General features: G+C 35.4%; 3 protein-coding genes and 1 pseudogene across 3 annotated transcripts; 3 read left to right on the forward strand and 1 right to left on the reverse strand.

Moving 5' to 3' along the window:
• The first annotated feature begins 519 nt into the window (after window positions 1–519).
• Window positions 520–3,087, forward strand: LOC106449514 (phosphatidylinositol 3,4,5-trisphosphate 3-phosphatase and protein-tyrosine-phosphatase PTEN1). The gene is made up of 8 exons (XM_013891263.3): window positions 520–675; window positions 756–1,038; window positions 1,116–1,292; window positions 1,358–1,471; window positions 1,534–1,716; window positions 2,404–2,646; window positions 2,743–2,844; window positions 2,923–3,087. The coding sequence occupies exons 2-8, from the start codon at window positions 757–759 to the stop codon at window positions 3,061–3,063; spliced, it is 1,242 nt and encodes a 413-aa protein (XP_013746717.2). The 5' UTR covers window positions 520–675; window position 756; the 3' UTR covers window positions 3,064–3,087.
• Window positions 3,088–3,218: 131 nt separating this feature from the next.
• Window positions 3,219–5,207, reverse strand: LOC106445956 (probable mitochondrial saccharopine dehydrogenase-like oxidoreductase At5g39410). Its single transcript, XM_013887622.3, has 3 exons — window positions 4,722–5,207; window positions 4,180–4,504; window positions 3,219–4,113 (listed from the first exon to the last, which is right to left on the reverse strand). The coding sequence occupies exons 1-3, from the start codon at window positions 5,066–5,068 to the stop codon at window positions 3,421–3,423; spliced, it is 1,365 nt and encodes a 454-aa protein (XP_013743076.2). The 5' UTR covers window positions 5,069–5,207; the 3' UTR covers window positions 3,219–3,420.
• Window positions 5,208–9,554: 4,347 nt separating this feature from the next.
• Window positions 9,555–13,607, forward strand: LOC106445959 (imidazole glycerol phosphate synthase hisHF, chloroplastic). The gene is made up of 19 exons (XM_048777429.1): window positions 9,555–9,796; window positions 9,877–9,959; window positions 10,030–10,124; window positions 10,193–10,296; window positions 10,366–10,538; window positions 10,609–10,723; window positions 10,812–10,867; window positions 10,965–11,003; window positions 11,129–11,227; window positions 11,397–11,459; window positions 11,546–11,608; window positions 11,714–11,796; window positions 11,911–12,019; window positions 12,089–12,142; window positions 12,367–12,454; window positions 12,751–12,788; window positions 12,867–12,972; window positions 13,099–13,265; window positions 13,351–13,607. The coding sequence occupies exons 1-19, from the start codon at window positions 9,619–9,621 to the stop codon at window positions 13,408–13,410; spliced, it is 1,773 nt and encodes a 590-aa protein (XP_048633386.1). The 5' UTR covers window positions 9,555–9,618; the 3' UTR covers window positions 13,411–13,607.
• A 7,440-nt stretch (window positions 13,608–21,047) lies between these two features.
• On the forward strand, window positions 21,048–23,339 carry LOC125607913 (annotated as a pseudogene).
• Window positions 23,340–23,441: the final 102 nt, after the last annotated feature.

The following is a 23,441-nucleotide window of genomic DNA, read 5'->3' on the forward strand; positions in this document are numbered from 1 at the left end:
AGTTTTTGGGTTTTTACCGGGTTATTTTTATTTAACAAATTTTTCATTAAATCTGAATCGGATTATATACAATGTATTGGGTCTATAAGTTCGACCATGAATCTAGATCGGATATGAAAACAAATTTTAAAACTCAAACATTATTATAGAACAACTACCATATGTCGAACAAATACAATATTTTGAAAAGAAAAAAAAACAAATGATAAAAACCTAAAAACTCAATTGTTATGGTTCAAAACAAAAAATAATGGTAGTTTGTAAATTAGTTTTCGATCAATAAATGAAAAGAAAACCCGCGTTTTCTAAACGCGGATCAAAATCTAGTTGTTCTTAAGCACCATCTTACAATTCCCGCCAAAATTAAGTAACTAACGGCTACAGGTAAAGAGAGAAAGAAGAGGAGAGAGATATAGAGAGTTTCAGAGCCTAACTATAAAAAGAAAAACTTTGCTAGATTTCAGGAGCTCCAACAATGGAGTTGCGTCGTTGTTCATCGCGTGTCTCCATTTTTCAGGTAAAACAAAACTCATTTTCTCCAAAAAATAATTTAAAACATTTTCCGTTTTGTTTCGCCTCACGTCCCTCTTCTTCTTCTTCTTTCTCGGGTTCCCATCTCCCTTCAATTTGGGAACCTGAAAATCGATTACTCAACCTTCATGATCAATTCTTCAGGTAATAAAAAAAAGAAACCCTTTCAATCGCTTTTTCTTGCGATACAAGCCACCTAACCTAACTTTTATTTTTGTCTTCAGGATGGGTCTAAAGCTCTCAAGAGGGCCTGGAAAAGAGAAATCAACTCTTCAACTAACAAGGGTTCACATTCTAACGTACCTAACCACAAGTTATTACCTACGTAACTTGGTGTCCAAGAAACGAAGGCGGTTAATCACCGGTGGATACGATCTCGACATGTCTTACATATCCGACAAACTGTTGGCTATGTCTTTTCCCGCTGAACGAATGAGAGCAGTTTATAGAAACCCTCTTTGGCAAGTCAAGTCCGTGCTCGATATGCGACACCCTGATCATTACAAGGTCAGCAAGACAGCTCATCAATCAAAACATTAACCATTATTCATTCCTTAAAGCATTGTTCTTACAATTTTGGTCAGATTTATAATCTATGCATAGAGGAATGTTATGATCCAGAGAACTTCTATGGACGCGTGGAGAGATTCCCATTTGATGACAACCACGTCCCATCTCTTAAAATGATCCAACTGTTCTGCCAAAGTGTTCATTCTTGGCTCTCACTAGATCCTAAGAACATAGCCGTTGTCCATTGCATGGTATTTGTTGGCTTTATCTGGCATTTTTGGCACCATCAGATATACTAATGTTCATTGTGCTGCAGGCAGGGAAAGGTAGGACAGGGCTAATGGTATCAGCGTACCTTGTGTATGGTGGAATGTCAGCTGAAGAAGCTCTTGAGATGTATGCAAGTAGAAGAACCACTAACAATAATGGAGTAAGTCCTCTACGAATTTTATAACATTTAAAATAAACCGTTCTTGATTACTTCGATGACAGGTTTCAATACCTAGCCAGCGTCGTTACGTGAAATATTGGTCACATTTACTTGGTGAAAGAATTGGAAAAGGACCTCCAGAGGTTAAATTACCTCAAGAACATAGCAGAGAGTTGCTAAGAATTAGACTCTACGATACAGCCAACGTTGATTCTGTCTTCTTTGTGGTCTCAGAACTTCAGGAGGTAATAATAACTACATACTGATCCATTGACGACTCGGTTTCTGCTTAATTTATAGACTCTGTTTCTGCTTAACATATACTTTTTTATGCGTCACAAACTCTGTTTCTGCTTAATACATACACACTTATCTATTGTAGACTCTGTTTCTGCTTGATTTATAGGCTCTAATGCGTTGTAGACTCTGTTTATGCTTGGTATATACATTTTCGATGAAGTGTAGACTCTGTTTCTGCTTGATATATACACTTTGATGCTTAACTTGCTCTGTTTCTGCTTGATTTATAGGCTCCAATGCGTTGTAGACTCTGTTTCTGCTTGGTATATACATTTTCAATGAAGTGTAGACTCTGTTTCTGCTTGGTATATGGATTCTGATGCATATAATATGCTTCTTATTGATATAAAAAATGATGCATTATATTTATAGTCTCTGTCTCTCTGTTTCTGCTTAATATATGCATTATAGACTCTGTTTCCGCTTGATATATGCCTTATAGACTCTGTTTCTGCTTGATATATACATGTTAATGCAAAGAAGATTCTGTTTCTGCTTGATATATAGGTTCTGATGCATTGTAGAGACTGTTTCTGCTTGATATATACATTTTGATGCATTGTAGAGACTGTTTCTGCTTGCAATGTTACATATACACTTTGATGCAATTCAGACTGTGTTTCTGATGTTAGGTTCCAAATGAGATGTATAGACCATCAGTAGAACTCGCAAGAGGTTGTTGTAGACAATTCAAGAAAGGCTACTGTAGAAGCTCGAGTCCACGGTACTATATATCCCATATAAACTGTGATTCAGAGGAGGATGAGGTGTTAACAGCCGGAGAAGAGCCGCGTCTTGTTGTTCAAATGGATACAGAGAGTTCCATCATCGACGAGAAAACATGTCTTGATTTCTATTTTGACAAACCTGTGAGAGTAAGTTCACAAAAAAAAAAGAAAACAGGATCTTTCAGACATTTAAATGTTTGATAAGAAGATTTATAAAAAAGCATATGATGATTGTTTGGATAGGTGAGTGGAGACATACGCATCACATTCTACCAGAAAATGATTGGAAGCCGGCTCTTTTATACATGCTTCAACACTGCTTTTATAACCAATGGCTTGCTTCAGGTGAAGGTTTCTCCAAATCCTTTTTTAAACCATTACTATTTTCTCATTATCAATCAGTAGCTAGTTTTGCTCCTGCAGTTTTCCATAGGAGAGCTAGATAAAGTTGGTGGTAATGGAAGATCAATATCTGGTCCTGATTTTAGCTTGGAGTTGCTTTTCAGTCCAGCTACTTCCATATCTGGAAAGCTTCTTTCCCGCGACGACCTTTCTCTTTCCTGACTCCTCTCTGTTTCTGCTCCTTCAAAAGTTTTGTTTCAGAACATGAGTTGGTCAGCTGATCCTGCAAACACTTCAATGCAAGTGCAAGTATCTAAAGGCAAATGCCACAAACAAATCACTTTCTCAACAATCTTTTTTTGTGGCATGGACTGCAATTTTGGTAAATGATAGACAATTTTCTCACCATCCAATTTTTTTCAAGAGGATGATCTGTTTACTGAGTAAAGTTTTCACTTTATTACAACTTAAAAAAGACTAAACTGTCCTCTCACAGACAAGCTACTTATTAGGTGGACCAAACACATAACTTACGAAACAGAAAAGAAAAAGCATTGAGAAGAGGAAACATATCACTTTCTAGTCTTGGATCTTGTTCTTTGAAATGACCTCAAAGGATATGCCATTGTCTTCAAGTCGCTGCTGGATATCGGTTGAACCAAACACAATCCCTGGTGTGTAGACTCCTCCCTTAACTAGGCTTTCGCGCTGGCCCAACACTATCAAACCGCACTGCACAAGCGCTATCGGTGTGGTTATGTACCCAATCTCAGGTCCCGAGATTCTCGTGATAATCTCCATGTCAGGAGGCTTTGTCTTCCCTTCCGAGACTAGACTCTCTTCGCTGTAGCCACGACCAATGAACCACATCTTGAACGTAGCGCTCTCCACCTCTTCTTCACTAGGACCTTTCTTCTGGAACCAGCCGAGGCTGAAAACAGAAGGGAACTTCAGAAGAAGCCATCTTCCGAAGGAGAACTTGGAAAGCAGACCAAGGGAGACGCCAAGTGTGACGTAACGGAATATACCAAAGAGAGATTTGGATGTTATCTTCACGCCGAAGTGAGCCGGCTTGATCGCTGACCAGAAAGCTTCTCTCTTTTGTATCTGATCAGGACTCTCGTTAAGCCCAGGGAGCCCATGTGGCTTCTCCGTTAGAGTTGTGAGTGTTCTACGAACAACTACTGCATCAGCAGAAGGTAGCTTCAGAGCCCAAAGACCAATCTTCTTCTGGTTCTCTAGCGTTGGCCCTTTAGCCGGTGGACCATGAATCTGCAAATACACGAATATTAGTCACTTCAAGAATGTTACATACATTATTATGATGTCATAACTCACAGATGGTCTAGGCTTTCTTGGTCTTGAACGTCTCAGTTCTTTAAGCTTCTCTGCATTGGCAACACCCAGAACCGCAGACTCGTAAGTCCCAAAGTTTCCAGCAATCTTTTTGGTAGACTCCAAGGCGAGGTATGCTTCGATCTGGTTAGGAACCGATGGAGGCTCCCATTGCTTGGAGTTGAAGAGAAGACCCAACTCAGCAGGGATTGAATCGAAACCACAAGCGGAAACGATTAGAGAGCCAGTCTCTTGTGCTCTTTCGTGGTACTTAGCTTCCATCCTCTCCATGAACTCTGGCTCACCACTTATATCCAAATAATCACACCTACACACACAAAGTTCAACTTTTTAAGAGAAAACAGAGGAAAAGACGATTTTATCCTGAGTCCCCGCAACAAAGAAGCAAACCAAACATAACAAGATTTACATATTTGTCATCAAAGTTACAAGCTTTAACCATTACTTAGATTGCATCAAGTTTCACTTTTTTTTTTAAAGTTGACAGAGTAAAAAGTGAAAACAGAGAAAAAACAGGATTTTACCCAGAGTCGGCACAAGCGGCGACGACGGGATCGCCATGGATACGGAACGGTCCGACACAGTTGAGGATGAGTTTGGTCTGAGTACAGAGACGGCGAAGTGAATCCGGGTCTGACGTATCAGCAGTGAGGATATCGACGGAGGAAGGAGGCGGGTTCGGGCGGGATGCCCACTCGAGAGACTGGGTTAACCGGGTCGGGTTGCGACCCGCTAAAGCTAGGGACTTTAACGGGGAAGAAGGAGCTTGGAGGAACTTGAGAGCTTCCCGGACGACGTATTTTCCGGTGAATCCGGATGCTCCGAGTATGACGATATCGTAAACCGGGTTGGGGTTTTGGGTTGGGTCCATCGTGTGTGTGATCGGGTACGGATTCAGATAAAACTTTTGGGTTCGAGAGAGATCTTTGGTGGGAGAAAGTCTTTGCGGGATTTACTCCATATACCCCATGCCCTCCTTAAATGAATTCTCACTCTCACCGCTCCCTCTCTATTACACTTTTATCCTTGCACTCTCCAAAATAGTTTTTTTTTCTATTTATTTCTTCAATTAAATAAACCAACTACAATTTAACTATTCACGTGGTCCACAAAACAACCTTAACCAATAAAAACTCAGTTGGTCCACAAATCCTCCTTCTTCTTCCTCCTACTCTTTCCTCCTCTTCAATTTCCATTGGCATTTTAAAACTCCTAAAACAGGTAATTCTTATTCGTTTGAGATAATTTTTTTTTTGTAAAATAACATTAAAATGTCGTGTATATCATGGACAGTGTTTTAAATATACGATTTAATGAAAATTTGAAAGATTTAAAACGATTTCAAAAACTGTGTTTAGGGCTTTTAGGTGATTTTAAGTCTGTTTTTGATGAATTTTTTGCTGAAATGTTTTTAAAACAAGTGTATATCTCGGTTAGTGTAAAAAAAGAAGATCCAATAAAAATTATGAGAGATTAAAAAAGATTTTGAAAACTGTGTTTATAGATTTTGGGTATATTTTATGTGTGTTTTGATGATTTTATGTGTGTAATTTCATTTAAGATGAATTATACGTCATGGGTAATGTAAAATCCTAACAATATCGTCCTAAAAGCGAATTAGTTAGTATAAGAATAAATTCTAGGTATTACTGGTATAACTAGTTTTACTAAGGCAAAATAGTTTTACTGGAAATAGATTACTATATTTATATTTCTTACTAGTACTTCTAGTATTACTATGTATAGTACTGAATTAAATTAGTATTAGTAAGAGAAGATTATACAATGTGAGAATTAATTCTAAGGGGGGGTTATTGGGAGAGTAATTTGTGTAGAGTTTGTGGATTCTTAAAGTTGATAGATTTTAAAAGTAATGTAGACTATAAAAATCAAAATACATTGACTTATAAAATTTGATAATCATTACTACAGATTTTCATAAACTTTGTTACCTTATTTATATCTTTCCTTTTATAAAGTAATATGATATTTTCTATTTTTTTTCCAAAAAAAATCTCTTTTAATATGACATGATTATTTGTTTTTCTTGTTGCAAAACATGTTTTAAAAAAAAACAATAAGGATACAGTATAAAATTATGTTAATATGATAAGATGAACATTATGTTAAGAAATTTAACTTTATTATTTTTACAAAAAAAACTTTCTATATTGTGTTTGCTTAATTGATATGTTATTTTAGTTTCTATTTAATAACAAAACAACAAAAATGAAATATAATTGTGGACATATAATTTGGATGGAATGTGCAATAGATATTTGGAAGGAATAACTATGTTGTTTTCCGAAGAAAAATATAACATGGATTTTGAAAATCTCATGGATACATATGATATTTTGAAAGTTCTGTCTTGTGAGTAAAAATGTAGAGAATTCATCTCCCAATAACACTAGATTTAGTTAGAATTAGAGAATCAATAAAAACCAAACTTTTTGAATAACAAAAGATTTGAAAGGAATTTGTGAATCCTTAAACCAATAACAAGGGATTTGTTAAGATTTTTAAAATTCATGAACCAATAACAATAGACTCTCAGAATTTCCAAAATTGATGAGAATTTGCTCCCCAATAACCCCCCCTAAGCATCTTAATAATGATAATTCTAATGATATTCTATTTTATCTCAGGAAAATGCAAAATCCGCATTGTACAATCATTTGTTTTGATTATGGTGGATATTATATGAAAGATGGGGCTGAAATAAAATGGATATCGGGAGATGGTGAAGGAGAAGATGAAATTCACACGATTGTGTTGAGGAAATCAATGGAAGAGATCACTTACTCTAGTTTGGTTGAGCGTATTTGCAGAAAGATAAAGGTAGATGAATCTAAGGTGCAAGTGAAGATTAATTACTTTCCAATGGTATTGTATTCGTACAAGCCATCATACATCTGGAATAATGAAGATATTTTTGGTTATCTACTGCAAGTAAATCATGAGAAGTGTAGAAGTGTTCTACATGTGGAGTTCATCAATTAAGAAGTGCAACTTTCAGAAGAGGATGATGAAACTGACGGCTATGTCGGTCTATCTGATAGATATGCTATAGAGGTTGGTGATGAGGATGATACTGAGAATGATGAAACTGATGTCTATGTCGGTATATATGATAAAGAGACTACAGAGGCTGGTGATGAAGATGGTAATGGTGGTGTGCTCACTTTTCACGAAGACATTGAGATGCATGATGGTGTTAATCAGAGACGGGATAATGGTACGGATTTGGTTATAGGTCAAGAATTTATAACCAAGGACGCATCAAAAGTTCTTATTCAAACGGTGACTTTACTAAGAGATATGTGGTTAAATGTCGAGGAGCCAAAAATGGGTGTGAGTGGTTTGTGCGAGTTGCAATGTTAAATAATTCAGATATTTGGACGGTTAGAAGTTACATTAAGCAGCATACATGTTCTGTCATTACAAAAACAGTGCCTGATAGAGAGGCTGGTGATGAAGATGGTACTGGGAATGATGCAACTGGTGATGAAGGTACTGGTGGTGTGCTCACTTTTCACGGAGATATTGAGATGCATGAGAATTTCACGGAAAGAGGTGAACATGTGTTGAAGGTACATAAGTAAGACCACGAGTTGTTTATCAGCCACGGGATGATGGTACATGTTTGGTTTTAGGTCAAGAATTTAGAACCAAGGAGGAAGCAAAAGTCCATATTCATACGGCTTCACATAAGAAATTTTTTGAGTTTGATATACGTAAGTCAGATACTAAGAGATTTGTGCTTAAATGCCGAGGAGCCAAAGATGGCTGCAAGTGGTTTGTGCGAGTTGCAAAGTTAAAGAATAATTGTAATTTTCCTAGGAATTTACGACGAAAATTAGTTAGGTGGCAAAAAAAACGTGTTACAACTACAAAGTTGGTGGATTCAAAATTTTCTCGCTAAGTAGACGTAAATTATTTTCTCGTAAAGAACACGCTAAGTTTACGTGGAATTTACGAGGAAATACGCTTTCCTCGTAAAAGCCACGTCACTTTACATCGACTTTACGACGAATTCGTTGTTACTTTACGAGGAAATAAGCTGATTTTATTTTTCCACGTAATTTCCTCGCAAAGTCGACGTAAATTTACGAGGATTATTTTTCCTCGTTAAGCTTGTGTTTTCTTGTAGTGTACAAAATCTTTCATAAAACAAATGAGGCACCAAGGTTTATGGCCACCATAAGAAACCTTTTATGTGATTTGATAATTCAAATTTTAGATTTTTCTTACATTATAAGCTTAATGCTTCTTTCGTTTTACATGCAACACCTTCACTTAGAGGATTTGAATTTGCTCCATAGAATTTATACTCGCTTGGTGTGTGTGTGTGATGAAGCTCAATAGTGTGATGAAAGTGGCTACCTCAAGTTAAAAGGACCTTCGTATAGTCTCAAAGCTAAAACCGAGGACTCTGAATTATATGGCAGGATCATGGATAACTTTCTGGCCGAAGGATTGAATAAAATAAAAAATAGGACTCAAGTCATCGAAGCTTTAGTATGGAGAGGTATCAAGTATGGATGCTTACAAGATGTTCAATTTTGTTGTTGCAGCTACTTTTCCATCTTGAGTCTCATGATTCTGTTCAGTTATCCCAGGTAAGAAAAAAAAATTATTGGATATACTGTAGTATGTTATAACAAAATGTTGGAATCCTAAATGCTTCTTTTGCCTTTTTTTTCTTCTCCAGATTAAGCTCCGAGCTTTCATATCTATCAACGTTGAATCAAGCTGATGTACTGATCGTTTCAATCATTTTTGATGCTAAAGTTGGTACAGGTTCTGCAACAATATACATTGAGAGCAAATTTTAAAAACTTTTAGCCTTTGTGTTTAGCCACTAAGAAATGGGTAAGTTATTTTACCATATTCGACTCAAGTCCCCTCACTGTGACGCCATTGAAATCTGCCATTTTGGGTATTAACAGGGAGATGGAAGTTCACTAGTGACTTGTGAGTGAAAATCATATAAGGGACAAAAGCTCGTCTGAGAGCGACACTCTAAAGACTTACTAGATCAACATCGACATTTCTGGCTCTTGCGGAGTCCCTGTAGCAATGGGGATGAACACAATCTTGACGTTTCTAGACATGACATGCGCAATGCTGAATTTGCTGTGGCCGAAGGAATTCAGAGTTTGTAAGTTGATGGGAATCGGTTATAGATTCTCTGCTTTGCAATTATAATCCATCATCACATTTTTTTTGTTGACAACAACTTATTTTGTTTGATAATGAAAAACAAAGAAACGAAAGAAAAAAACAATAGAACAAATCCTAAGCCCAATATAAGTCCAATTCAAGGCCCACTAATTATAGTTTACCACCCGTCGGTAATAGTGATGTCTTCTCTGGAAGTTGAATTAGCAAAGGAAGCAGTCTCCTGAATAGCTATCAATGGAAGCAGCAACATTGGCGGCTCCATTCTCCTCTTATGTCACTTCAACACAAAACTCTTCTTCTTCTTCCCCTTGCTCGTTGTTACTCTCCCGGAAGAAGAAGAATCTCGGCAGTGTTAATCTCAGATTCAAATCTCGCCTCTCCGTTCGCGCATCTTCTTCCACCTCCGATTCTGGTAACTTACTTCTTCAAATTCAATAAATTTCATTCTTTTTCGATCTCAAGCTTTCGTTTTTTTGTGTGCCGTGCCTATAGTTGTGACTTTGCTTGACTACGGAGCTGGGAATGTCCGTAGCATCCGTAACGCTCTTCGTCACCTCGGTTTCAGCATCAAGGACGTAAGCTCTCTTTTTCTCTTCTTGTTAATCTCCATGTTAACGTAATGGGTGATGTCATTGGGGATGTTAGGTTCAAACGCCCGGAGACATTCTGAATGCTGATCGCCTCATCTTCCCCGGCGTTGGAGCTTTTGCACCAGCTATGGATGTACTTAACAAAACCGGGTAAGCATGACTAACCAACCTTTCTTTTTGATTGATGATAAAGTTTATGTCTTATTTGATGTTTGCAGGATGGGAGAAGCTTTGTGCACATATATTGAGAACGACCGTCCCTTTCTAGGGATATGTCTTGGCTTACAACTACTTTTCGACTCTAGCGAGGAGAATGGGCCAGGTTCTTGCTCCTCTCTTGTATTATATAATGATATATCATATACTAACTCAACTGTATTATTTGTGTCAGTCAAAGGTCTTGGTGTGATACCCGGGACAGTTGGACGCTTTGATTCTTCTGCTGGTGGTATAAGAGTACCCCACATTGGCTGGAATGCTTTGCAAGTGGGGAACGCTTCTGATATTTTGGATGATGTTGGAAACCGTCATGTCTATTTTGTTCATTCTTACAGGGCTATTCCGGTATTGATCTCAATAATCTCTTCTTTTTTCGTACTGTCTTCTTTTCATAACTTTTTTTTTGGTTTTGCAGTCGAATGAAAACAAGGATTGGGTTTCGTCTACCTGCCACTATGGCGAATCCTTTATATCTTCCATAAGAAGAGGAAATGTGCATGCAGTCCAATTCCACCCAGAGAAGAGCGGGGGTATGATGTTTTACTCTAGTTATTTTGTTCTTGATATCTTCATATATCTATCTAGTACCATACTAATTCAAAATCTGGATATTTGCAGAGGTGGGTCTTTCTGTTTTGAGAAGGTTCTTGGATCCAAAATCATCCTCGAAACAGGTAGATTTCACTTCAGCCGTTCGTGCACAACGTAAGCTTCCTGATTTTTTTTGTTTTGTGGTTTTGCTAATGGAAACTACACTTCACTTGAAAACAGAAGCCAGAGGAAGGGAAGGCTTCAAAGCTTGCAAAGAGAGTAATAAGTTTTTTCTTTCATCACCGTAGTATCTTCTCCACAGGATTGCTGATTTTTTTTATCTGTTCACTATTATTGCAGGATTTTTTTTCTAATGATATATATATATTTTTCCTTTTCTCAAGGTGATTGCTTGTCTTGACGTGAGGACTAATGATAAAGGAGATCTTGTAGTAACTAAAGGGGACCAATATGATGTTAGAGAGCAATCTAACGAAAATGAGGTCTGTTGAAATTGCTGCTTTAATGTCGTATCCTGGGAAGTGTTCTTTGAGAGAAACGTGAAATATTGTTGGTGTTTAGATGTTTTCTTCATAGGATTATATCTAATCTGAGAGGTGCTGAGGTTGACTAATTATTGTCGCCGTGAACTAATTAAGCTTTCTTTTGCAGGTTCGAAATCTTGGAAAACCTGTGGATTTAGCTAGGCAGTATTACAAAGATGGTGCAGATGAGGTATGTTTTCTTGTTGTTAGTTTCTCAAATACAGCTTTTATTTAGATTTTGTTTGCCATTAAACCATTCTTCCTTTGGGTTTTCAGATTAGCTTTTTAAACATAACTGGATTCCGAGATTTTCCTCTAGGGGATTTGCCGATGATACAGGTACTAAGATTAGTTGTTATTATTATTTTTTTTCTCACTTAGAACTTTAAGAATTACTTCTGTAGTTATGTGTTTTTGATTTAGATAATTTTACATGCTTTATAGGTTTTGAGGTACACATCAGAGAATGTCTTTGTACCACTAACCGTTGGAGGTGGTATTAGAGATTTTACAGATGCTACCGGCAGGTACATGTTAATAGTTTACATGGACATGATTTTCGCATTTTTTTCTTCCTTTTAGCGAGGGCATTGCTATTTTTACTCTCCATAACTATTTAATATCAAATTACATTTGCTCAGGTACTATTCTAGTTTGGAAGTTGCTGCTGAGTATTTCAGATCCGGTGCTGATAAGATCTCCATAGGAAGTGACGCTGTTTATGCTGCGGAAGAGTTTATAAAATCAGGGGTAGGCTTGTTCTTGCCGTCTAATTTTGTCGAAGTTGTTGCATGCTAATCCCCTTTTCTTGACTTGCAGGCGAAGACAGGAAAGAGTAGTTTAGAACAAATATCCAGAGTTTATGGAAACCAGGTAAGTTTATTCCGAGTCTATAACAATTGGCCTTCTTTTTACGCAAACCTCATCTTGCAGAAAAGGGGATGTCAGTCAACATAAGTAGCTAAGTTACAGATTGAGGAGTAGACAGTGAATATACATTTGACTACGTTTTAGATAGTTATTCTTGTATTCCCCATTCATGTGTGAAACCGGAAGCAGCTTTTGAGTTAATTGATAAGAGTTTTTTCTCGTCACAGGCAGTGGTTGTAAGTATCGATCCTCGTAGAGTTTATGTGAACGATCCTGATGATGTGCCATACAAAGTCATCAAAGTAACTAACCCAGGTATTCCAGTGTTCTCACCCTTTCTCTCTTTGCCTTGTGATGGTCTAAACGAACATTGTTGACTCTGGCTACATGTCATACATGGCAAAATTGAGCGTTCTAATACATTACAAGTTCAAGGGAAAATACTTTGGAAGCTATGCTAACACTAGTTTCAGATGTTATGGTTCATCTTGCGTCAATCTTTTCTGAGCTTTCTTGTATAGCCTTGTGTTCTTTGTACTATACAGAGAATAGAGTTTCTCCATAGTTTTGCATACAAATCTAATACACCCGAGTTAACTTGCTGTTGTTAGGTCCGAATGGGGAAGAATACGCATGGTATCAGTGCACGGTAAAAATACAGCCACCCTTTTTACCAGTTATTCTTGAATTTGTCTCATTCTTTAAAATATTGATTCATCCCTAAAAGGTAAGTGGAGGACGAGAAGGTCGGCCTATTGGAGCGTATGAGCTTGCAAAAGCGGTTGAAGAGTTAGGTGCTGGTGAAATTCTACTGAACTGCATAGACTGTGATGGTATGTACACACTCAGAAGGTCCTTTTAAGTCTCTAAAGCCGCGTTGTTTCAATTCAGATGTTAAAAATCATTCTATGCTTAATTTTCTCTCCTTGTCTTTGTGCCTATTCTCTGCTGAGTTTCAGGTCAAGGAAAAGGATTTGACACAGACTTGGTGAAGCTCATATCTGATTCTGTAGGCATACCGGTTATCGCAAGCAGTGGAGCAGGCACTCCTGAGCACTTTTCTGAGGTGTTTGAGACGACTAATGCATCTGCTGCTCTTGCTGCCGGCATTTTCCACCGGAAAGAGGTAACAACCTTGTTATATTCTCTTTAATACCTTTGAATCTTGAACCGAGTTTGCTAACTGTTATATGCCTTTTTTTTGTATGAAGGTACCCATCCAGTCTGTGAAAGAGCACTTGCTAGAGAAGAGCATAGAAGTCAGGATGTAAGAAGTTCCGTTTCTGTTTCAAGACTTCACGTGTTACAATTATTCATGTTACACTTCCAACAAGATCGATTCTTATTTTTCAATAAGTTATTATTATAACAGATTTATCGATCACTGATCCTTTCGTTGTATGAGAGTAGATGAACTTGTGTTATCTTTTTCTTTGGCCATAAGAAAGCATATAAGTTTTCAAAATTATTTACTTTTCAGTTCTCTCATCTAAAATCTTTATTAATAAAATAATAATATAAGAAATGAAATCTGATGATCCTCACACAAAAGGCCTGAGAAATTAGAAAAGAATCTCGTGAAAATTATAACTTGTTCAAACACAATGGTGTGGGAGCTAGCCTTGTTCAAAATGCATTTCTCAGCTCAGTTCAAACAATACATACATACAAACATATATAGAGTGTGCTGAGCAGACTCAAAAGGTGTGTGTGTGTGTCTATACTACAAAATGTTGAGCGGATTGTCTCCGCACTCTTCTTCCTCAATGTGTTTCTTCTGTTATCTTGTTCAGAAAGATGCAGCCAAGAGAGCATTTGAGCCTTCTCCACACCTCCGATGAACATCCTTCATCCGATCTGCTGGTATACAAATCCTACTGCAGCTCCAGTCAAACGAGGCAACACAGTGATAGTAATATGGGCCTAACAATTAGAGACCCAAGCCCATCGGGAGTCAACGGATCTCTCCTCTACAACCAGAAACAACACCTCTCTCCCCTTTACCACCAGACACTCCACCTCTCTCCTTTCCCACCAGACACTACAGCCTCACCATCGTCTAGTTCCTCTGCTCCTTCTTCTCGTCTTGATGTTCCTGCTGTTCATGAGGAAGCAAGAACAGAGGACTCTGCTCTGCGCAACTCTCATCCGATGACTACACGCTCGCGTGATGGGATCAGGAAGCCTAATCCTCGGTATGCGTTGGTTGCAAGTCATACAATTCCATCTCTTCCCCAAACCATTGCTGAGGCCCTGGCTCACCCTGGTTGGCGACAAGCCATGCTTGATGAACTTGATTCTATATACCAAAATCATACTTGGACACTCAAGCCTGCTACTGCAGATATGAATATTCTTGGTTGTCGCTGGGTCTTTACTGTAAAGCTGAATGCAGATGGGAGTCTCAACAAACTCAAAGCCCGGTTGGTTGCCAAGGGATTCAACCAGGAGGAAGGTGTTGATTTTTTGGAAACGTTTAGCCCGGTTGTTAGAACCTCTACAATTCGTATTGTCTTGGCTGTTGCGACGACAAAGAACTGGGGCATCACCCAGCTTGATGTTAAAAACGCTTTCCTTCATGGGGAGTTACAAGAGGAAGTCTTTATGGTTCAACCTCCTGGTTTCGAAGATACAACAAGACCACACCATGTCTGCTCTCTCAAGAAGGCTCTTTACGGCTTAAAACAAGCCCCGCGGGCCTGGTTTGATAAATTCAGCAATTACTTGCTGGAATTTGGCTTTGTTTGCAGTAAAGCAGATCCATCTCTCTTTGTTTATCATCATCATGGAGATACTTTGGTCCTTCTTCTCTATGTTGATGATATTCTGTTGACAGGCTCCAATCCAGCTCTATTCCGCTCGTTGATAGAAGAGCTCAGCAAGCGTTTTTCAATGAAAGATCTTGGCAACCTTCATTATTTCTTGGGCATCCAGGCGCAGACAACACCAACTGGTTTGTTCCTCTGTCAGACTAAGTATACTGAAGAGATTCTACATTCTGCGAATATGTCTCAATGCAATCCGGTTCATACTCCTCTTCCTCTCCGCCTTGATCAAGTCTATCAAGATCAACGGTTGTTTTCTGATCCAAGCTACTTTCGGAGCTTGGCAGGGAAGTTGCAATATCTGACAATTACTCGTCCCGACATTCAGTTTGCCGTCAACTTCATTTGCCAGCGGATGCACTCTCCAACAGAGTCTGATTTCAACCTCCTTAAACGAGTATTGCGATATCTTCGAGGAACCTCTTCGCTGGGACTGCACCTCTATAAACAGAGTAACTTGGGAGTTGTGGCCTATAGTGATAGTGATTGGGCCGGTTGCAAAGATACACGTCGCTCTACTGGTGGTTTCTGTGCTCTCCTCGGCTCCAACATCATCTCTTGGTCTGCCAAACGTCAACCCACTGTCTCTCGCTCTTCGACGGAGGCGGAATACAGAGCCCTTGCTACCGCTGCGTGTGAACTTACCTGGATATCCTTTGTTCTTCGTGACTTGGGTATCACGCAATCACATCCAGCTCTCCTCCGTTGTGATAATCTGTCCGCTGTCTACTTATCTGAGAATCCAGTGTTTCACTCACGGTCCAAACATATCGAGACTGACTACCACTACGTTAGAGAACGCGTCGCTCTTGGTTTCTTGGAGATTCAACATGTCCTCTCAGCTCTTCAGTTGGCTGATATCTTTACGAAGTCATTGCCACGCCAAGCTTTTCAACGACTTCGGACCAAACTGAATGTTGGTCAACCACCCACACTCAGTTTGCGGGGGGCTGATAGTAATATGGGCCTAACAATTAGAGACCCAAGCCCATCGGGAGTCAACGGATCTCTGCAACACGACCAGAGCAACATTACCGTACATTATAAGAAACAAAACCTCTCCAGAAGCAAACCAGCTGTTGTCTCCTTCAGTTGTGGTCCTGCTCAGTCCAACCGTTATGATCTCCTCACAGCAATCGAGATACACGTGTAGGAAGATCCTCAGCTCATGGAATTAGGTTTAGGTGTCTTCTCTCAAATGTATATATATGAGAACATTGTATTCTTTAATGTTAAGGAAAGAAGTTATCACAAAAGTCTCCCCTTTGTGTTTATTCATACACAGATGTTGCCCGCCTGCTCCTTCCACTCACAGTCTGCAGTTTTTCATCGATCAACATGGGAACTGATCCATACTAGGGAATATATCCTAGAAACCATGATCCTAAAGAGCCATCTTCATTCACGTACTTATGAAGTATGTTTCTGTATCTACAATTTTTCCTTGGTTAATAAACAATTAACGTATGATCTTGTACACAAAAAGCAGTTTAGTTTTTCCATTTTTTTTTGGATTTGTCAAGGCGCCATGTTTACTTTCTTCCGCCTGAATCATTCATTCTATCAAGAATTCCACTTGGAGTGTCACTGGCCGCAGAAGACACTTAATCAGAAAATATGTAGGCATGAATCAACCTATGGCCTTTTACAAACCGCATCACGATGCCTTTCTCTTCCTCGAGCTTCTTTCTCTCCTCACCTAAAAGAAGACCCATGTTCAGTCCCATACAATGTACTTAAGGCTTAAACGGTGAGCTTGGAGCAACATACTGAGAGGCATTCAAATAGCAGGACTGAATCCCTGTGCTTTCTGCTGCTAAACGCAGTATTTATCCAAACAACCATCAGATTCTTTTGGTGACAGTTTCAGGGAGCTTTATATCATCAGAAACGGGTGATATTGGCTCATGAGTCATTGGGTTAGGGTTTGGTAACATATATTATAGTATTGTATGTATCTTTAGGTTTAGATTCTGAAATCTTACCTTCATGTATATTGGCTCATGAGTCATTGGTTTTTTTTTTTTAAGTTTAAGAAAGTGTTTTTTGCATAGTTAATTGATTTTAGGGTCTGGAAGACTCACAGAAGACTTAAAAAGAAGTCTTCAGACACATCCCGCCTAAAGTTTAATAGAATTTATGGTTCATGTCTAAATTTTGGAATAATTTAGGTTTTCCGCCTAAATCAAAGTCTTCCAGGAGTCTTCCGTAAGTCTTCCAGAAATCTTTCAGGAGTTTTCTAGAAGTCTTCCAGAGAAAGTCTTCTCATGGATTAGATCTTAAAAATAATTTAAATTTCTTATAAAAAATATTTTCATGGGTTAAAATTTGAAATCATGTAATAATAAACATTTTTCAATGATGTAAATTTAGTTTATCTGAAATTGAATTACTTTCAACATAGATGAGTGAATGTAGATTGGTTCATGAGTCATTGATTTAGGGTTTGGTAACATATGTTATAGTATTGTTGGTATCTTTAGGCTTAGATTTGAAATCTTATCTTCATTTTTTTTTGCCTTTTTCAAATTGACCTATATATGTTTAGTAACTATCTAATAATTTGATTTAAACACTTTCTGAGTTTTTTTAAGTTTAAAAAGATTATTTTTTTTGCATAGTTATTTGGTTTTAGGGTCTAGAAGACTCACAGAAAACTTAAAAAGAAGTTTCCGACACATCCCGCCTAAATTTAAGTAAAATTTAGGGTTCCCGCTTCAGGGTTCCCGCCTAAATTTTGGAATAGTTTAGGTTTCCCGCCTAAATCAAAGTCTTCCATGAGTCTTACATAAGTCTTCCATGAGTCTTCCATAAGTCTTCTGGATCGAAAATATTTAACCTAATTAGAATTTTTGTCTCCATATATAAATAAAATTTACACATTATCTTTTTTACTCTCAAATGACTGCAACAAAAATGTAATGTTTCTCACTCTAAAACTCTCCAACCTCTCTCTAATCTCAACTTTATATCCATTTCTCACATTTTCTTATGTCTTCTCACTAATTTATCTTTTTTTGCAGATTTTTCATTCCATGATTCTCATATTTCACTCTTACATAGTGAAAATGCTATATGTTAGATTCTAAAATGCTATAGATTCAACATAGTGTGACTGTTTTGTTTATTTTGTAAGCATAAAATTTTCATTTTTGAAGTTTTCTCTGTTTTGAAGTTATTTGAATGTTTTTGAATATGCAGGTTTTTCCAGATCTAAGATACTTTGAAAGACTCCTCAGAAGACTCTCAGAAGATTCTTGGAAGACTTCTCAAAAGCCTTCTTCGAAAGTCTTCTAATGAATTTTATGATAGAAGACTTCCCCTGAAGTCTTCAGGAAGTCTTCCGAAGTCTTCTGCCTAAAGTGGTATAAATTTTGGATATGTATTTTGTGTGTTTTATATATTAGATTCTAAAAAATTATAGATCCAACCTAATGTGACTGTTTTGTATATTATTTAAAAAAATATTTTTGAAGTCTTCTCTATTTTGAAGTCATTTGAATGCTTTTGAATATGCAGATTTTTTCAGATCTGAGACAGATTTTGGAAGACTTCTGGGATAATTCTTGGAAAACTCTCGGAAGACTCTCGAAAGATTCTCGGAAGACTTCTTTGGAAATTTTCTGTATTTTATGCTAGATGACTTCCCACGAAGTCTTCAGAAAGTTTTCCAAAGTCTTCTGCCCAAAGTGGTACAAAGAGATGATGTGAAATGGAGTCCAATCTTATCTATGTTTGAGGAATAATATCTAGCTGTGTAATAATTTTGTTTATGGTCTTTTTATGATTTGTATGTGTAATATTTTAGCTGTGAATTATTTTGTAAACTTTAAGAGGTGTTAATCAAAAGAATCGTAAATATGTTCATGTTATGCCAAAAGTACTTGACTTCATTAAAGTTATTAATGCAACATACTAAAAAATATTTTAATCATTCTACCGACACATAACAAAACACAACAACACAAAAACTTAGTAAAATTTGCTAAAATTAAGAGAGAAGACTTCTCAAAAAACCTTAGTCATATTCACAAAGGATCAAAATTGAATTTTAAGTGATAGTTAAAATTTTAAATCTCATGGAAGTTAAAAATTGAATCTTATGAGGAAGACATCACAAACACAGAACATCAACTTAATAAAACAAAATCATCAGAGGAGACTTCTTATGAGGAAGACTTACAGAAGACTTACAGAAGACTTCTCCGTTTAGCTAGAAACATTATTAAACATCAATATTTGTAACTTCATAATTATCACCAATTAAGTTATAAATTCGATTCAGTAGTCTCAATATTGACTAATAAACATTAATTAGCAAGAAAATATTAAAAATTTATTTTAATTTTGGATAAACTTGAAGTTCAATAAAGATTTACCTAGAAGACTGCTTTTGACGTCATCCACGGAACTTCAAAAGAAGTCTACTCTATCTAGACTTCAAAAGAAGTCTTCTATTTAGGTCATCTTTGCAATTGCAAATTTATGAAAGAATACTTCTTAAGAAGTCTACTCTACAGAAGACATATTCGGAAGTCTTCCTTTGTAAATATTGGCACTTTTGAAATTGAATTTTTTTTTTAAATTCCCAGAGAAGACTTCTTCGGATAAAAAAGTTACTTTCGGAAAAAAAAGTAATGACATTTTCGTGAATAACTAGAACTTCTATGGTGAATAGGACAAAAACAAAGTTTCAAAAAAAGCATAGGTTATTTTTAGGGTTGACTTGAAATTTTGAGTTATTTTTGAAAGAACCCCTTAATAATTTTTTGTTAATATTTAGAATTTATTACTTGCTTACAATATTTAATTTAATTACATATAAAATTAAGATAAAATAAACTTTTTTTATTTAGTAATATATATGATATATTTAAAATTATAATCTTGGAAAGATTTTAAATTTATTTTTGGTTAAATATATTGAATAAATTGTATAAATTTAAGAGAAGCTTTTGTTAGGTATATAACTATCAAACAAAAAACAAATTATATTTCTCAAAATTTAAATATTAAAAGAAACTAATGGTACTGGAATTAAAAATATACAATTTAAAAACAACCGCATAAAATTTGGAAGATTTTTTTACTAATAAAAGTTATATAATTATTAAAATATAATTAAATAATATTTCTAAAATTGTAAATATTGTAAATATTTTATTTCTACTATATTTTTTATTGTTATATTAATGATGATCTATGGTTTATTACATAATCTGCTACATACCATAAACGTAAATAATATTTATAATAATAATTATTATTAAAATTCTAAAAACAGTATCACTGTAAATATGAAAGTTTATTAAAAGAACTTATGATAAAAGTAGTAAATAACTTGGTATAGTTATTTATATTTTAATCAAAATTAATTATAAGATAATTTTAACAGATAAACTATATCACTTTTTTAATCAAAATTTAAAATTTTATGAATAACTAATATTTAAGTTAAACTTGAATCCAAAGGTTTACAGATTACGAGTTTTTGATCTATTGAATTTATTTGGATTTAAATGTTATACAATATTTGTTGTTTAATGATTATTGATTTATTGAGATAAATAAAATGAATCAATTTTATGGATGTAGTAAAATTTAAACAAAAGTAATGTACTCAAATATATAGTTTTAAATATATATATATATATATATATATATATATATATATAATAGACAAATTCTTTAACTTTAACTTAATTAAACTGAAAACTAAACTAAGTATTGTTAAGTCAAATAGGAAAAATAAATAATAAATTAGTATTTCTGATTTTAGTTTTATTTCAAGTTAATCAAATGAAATAAATTCATATTAAATTATTTTTAAATATTTATTTCTATGCATTGCACAAAAATCAACTAATCATAAATAAGCAAACCTAAAATGAATCCTTATATTAATCAATTTCCTATGTAAAGTCAAATTTACTTTCTGTTTGTGGATTCTGAATCGAAGAACACTTTTAAATCAATAATAGATGATCAGCCTATAAAATACTTGTTCACAAAATCACAAAATCATAACCATAAGATCAATCCATTACCCCCCCCCCCCCCCCCCCCCCCCCCCCCCCCCCCCATTTTAAGTAAAACATATCTGTTTTGATCATTTCGCTATGTCCAATCAACAACCATCACAGCTCATTTCATTGCAGCAAGATGGTTTATACCTTCTTGACTTCAGCAAAACAACATCATTGAAACTTAACTTGCCCTTTACATTACCGCCCCCGACCGAACCTGTTTGTATTCTTCATTGCCGTGGAATCATGTGTCTCACCTAGCCATCTGGAAACCGAGTTCCAAAAAATTCAAGAGAATAATGATGTTTAATTCGCGTCAAACAACAAATCCTTTGGGATTCGGTTATGACCGATTCTCTGATGATTACAAGATCGTGACTATAATCGATCGCAAAACCTTTATTTACACTTTCAAAGAAAAATCTTGGAGAGAAAGCGTGCCGCGAGATATTTCTCTTGATTGCAAATTTAAAAACCGGACCGGCACGGTTGAGGACCATTGTATGTATTGGATAGCAGACCGGTCACACATCAAGAACCCTTGTAAGGAAAACACCATCCTATGTTTTGATTTTGTCAACGAAGAGTACAAGGAACTGAACCTTCCGATAACTTGTAAGCAGAAATTCAGTTCATGGTTAGGGGTTTTAAGGGGAGAGTTATACATTATCGAGCACTACCCATGTATAAATAATGACATATGTGTATGGCGTCAAAAGAGTAGCGACAAGAAGATTAAGAAATGGCAAAGTGAACCATGGATCAATATGACCAAACATCTTAAAGAATTCAAAAACTTTGAAGTTGTGTTTGCGTGCATAGCAAGAAACGATGACGTCTTCATAGTGGTTAAAGATACAAGAAATGGAGACGGGAAGGTTATGGTGTACAATAAGACCCGAGAGAAGTTCATTGAAGTTCCATTTGGTAGTTCGTTGAAAGGGTTTAGATGTATGAGTGATTATATATGTCAGTAAGGGACGTCTCAAATTTAAAGATCATGTTTTAAGAAAATAATGCTATTAATCTAACTAATATTTCTGATAATTAAAATAAAATTGTTTAATTATAAATTATTGTAAAAGTAAGTTTATAATTATAAAATATATACTTAAAAATTATCACATGAATAGTCAACAGAAATAGACTCCTCATAAGGAATTACACATTTTAAATCAGAAATAATAATTTTCATATATGACAAACTACCATATATAATAACTACTCATAACTTGATTACTAAAGTCGTTGCCATAGTGGAAGCACCGTAGCCTATTGGTTAAGGTTTAAAGGCTTCTACACCCAGGTCTGGGGTTCGAATCTCAGATTATGCAATTTATTGCAGATTACAGGAAATCCAGGTTTCAAGTCCCGGAGAGAGCGGTTTATTAAAACAATTATGCAGACTACAGAGGAAAAGTTTGCAAGGGATCTTCAACATGGTGCAAGTAAATCTGGCCAGACGTGGATCTTCATAGGACCGGCTCCAGATGATGCAATTAGACGTAGGTCTTCATAAGGCAGGTAGTATTGTCGGTTGTCGAATCGTCTATATAATCTTTCCTATATCATAATTGTAAGATCTAATAAATCAGCGTTAAAAAAAAAAAGTCGCTGCCATCAAATATTGTTTAACAAGGTTAATTTATGCTTCTTGCACGGAATGAATATTATATATATATTATTTTATATTTTATCAATTTTACGTTTTTCAACATCATAAAATAATAGAAAATAATAAATATCTCCTAAAAATTATTTGATAATTGATTTTTTAAGTTATGCTTATGTTTCTTTACCACATAAATTTTGAAAGTAAATACTTTGATTTTTGGTAAAATTCTTACAATAAGATAGTTACAGAATACTTGTACATACAATAGACAACTATCATTAGATTTTCTTTTCAAAAATATAACCATAAATATAAATATATATTATATTAAAATGAACTTATAATAAAAGTAGTAAAAGTTTTTGTATAATTATTTATATTTTCCTCAAAGTTAGTTTGAAAATAGTTTTAACAAATAAACTATGACAATTTTGATCAAAACTTAAAAATTTATGAATAATTATTTAAGTTATATTTGAATCCAAAGGTATATAGATTATTAATGAAAAAATACTTAAACTAGACATTTTAAATATCATTTTTCATATTTACCTTAACTATATTTACCTTTAAGTTTAAAGAAGTAAATATGTACTTATATCCATTGGATTAACTAATCTAGACTTATGGTTTAGATTTGAGGGGTGGAGATTTTGGAGGGTAGGGTTTTAAAAAATAAATAAATGAACATTTAAAATTTAAAATAATTTTAAAAAAAAATTGAAAAAGAAAAAAATTTCGAAATAATTATGAAAAGTATAATCCAAAAACTAAATAATTTTATATTATTATTTATTTAAATAATTATATATATATATATATATATATCTATAAAG

The sequence above is a fragment of the Brassica napus genome, chromosome A4, assembly GCF_020379485.1.
Source record: "Brassica napus cultivar Da-Ae chromosome A4, Da-Ae, whole genome shotgun sequence".
Lineage (NCBI taxonomy): Eukaryota > Viridiplantae > Streptophyta > Magnoliopsida > Brassicales > Brassicaceae > Brassica > Brassica napus.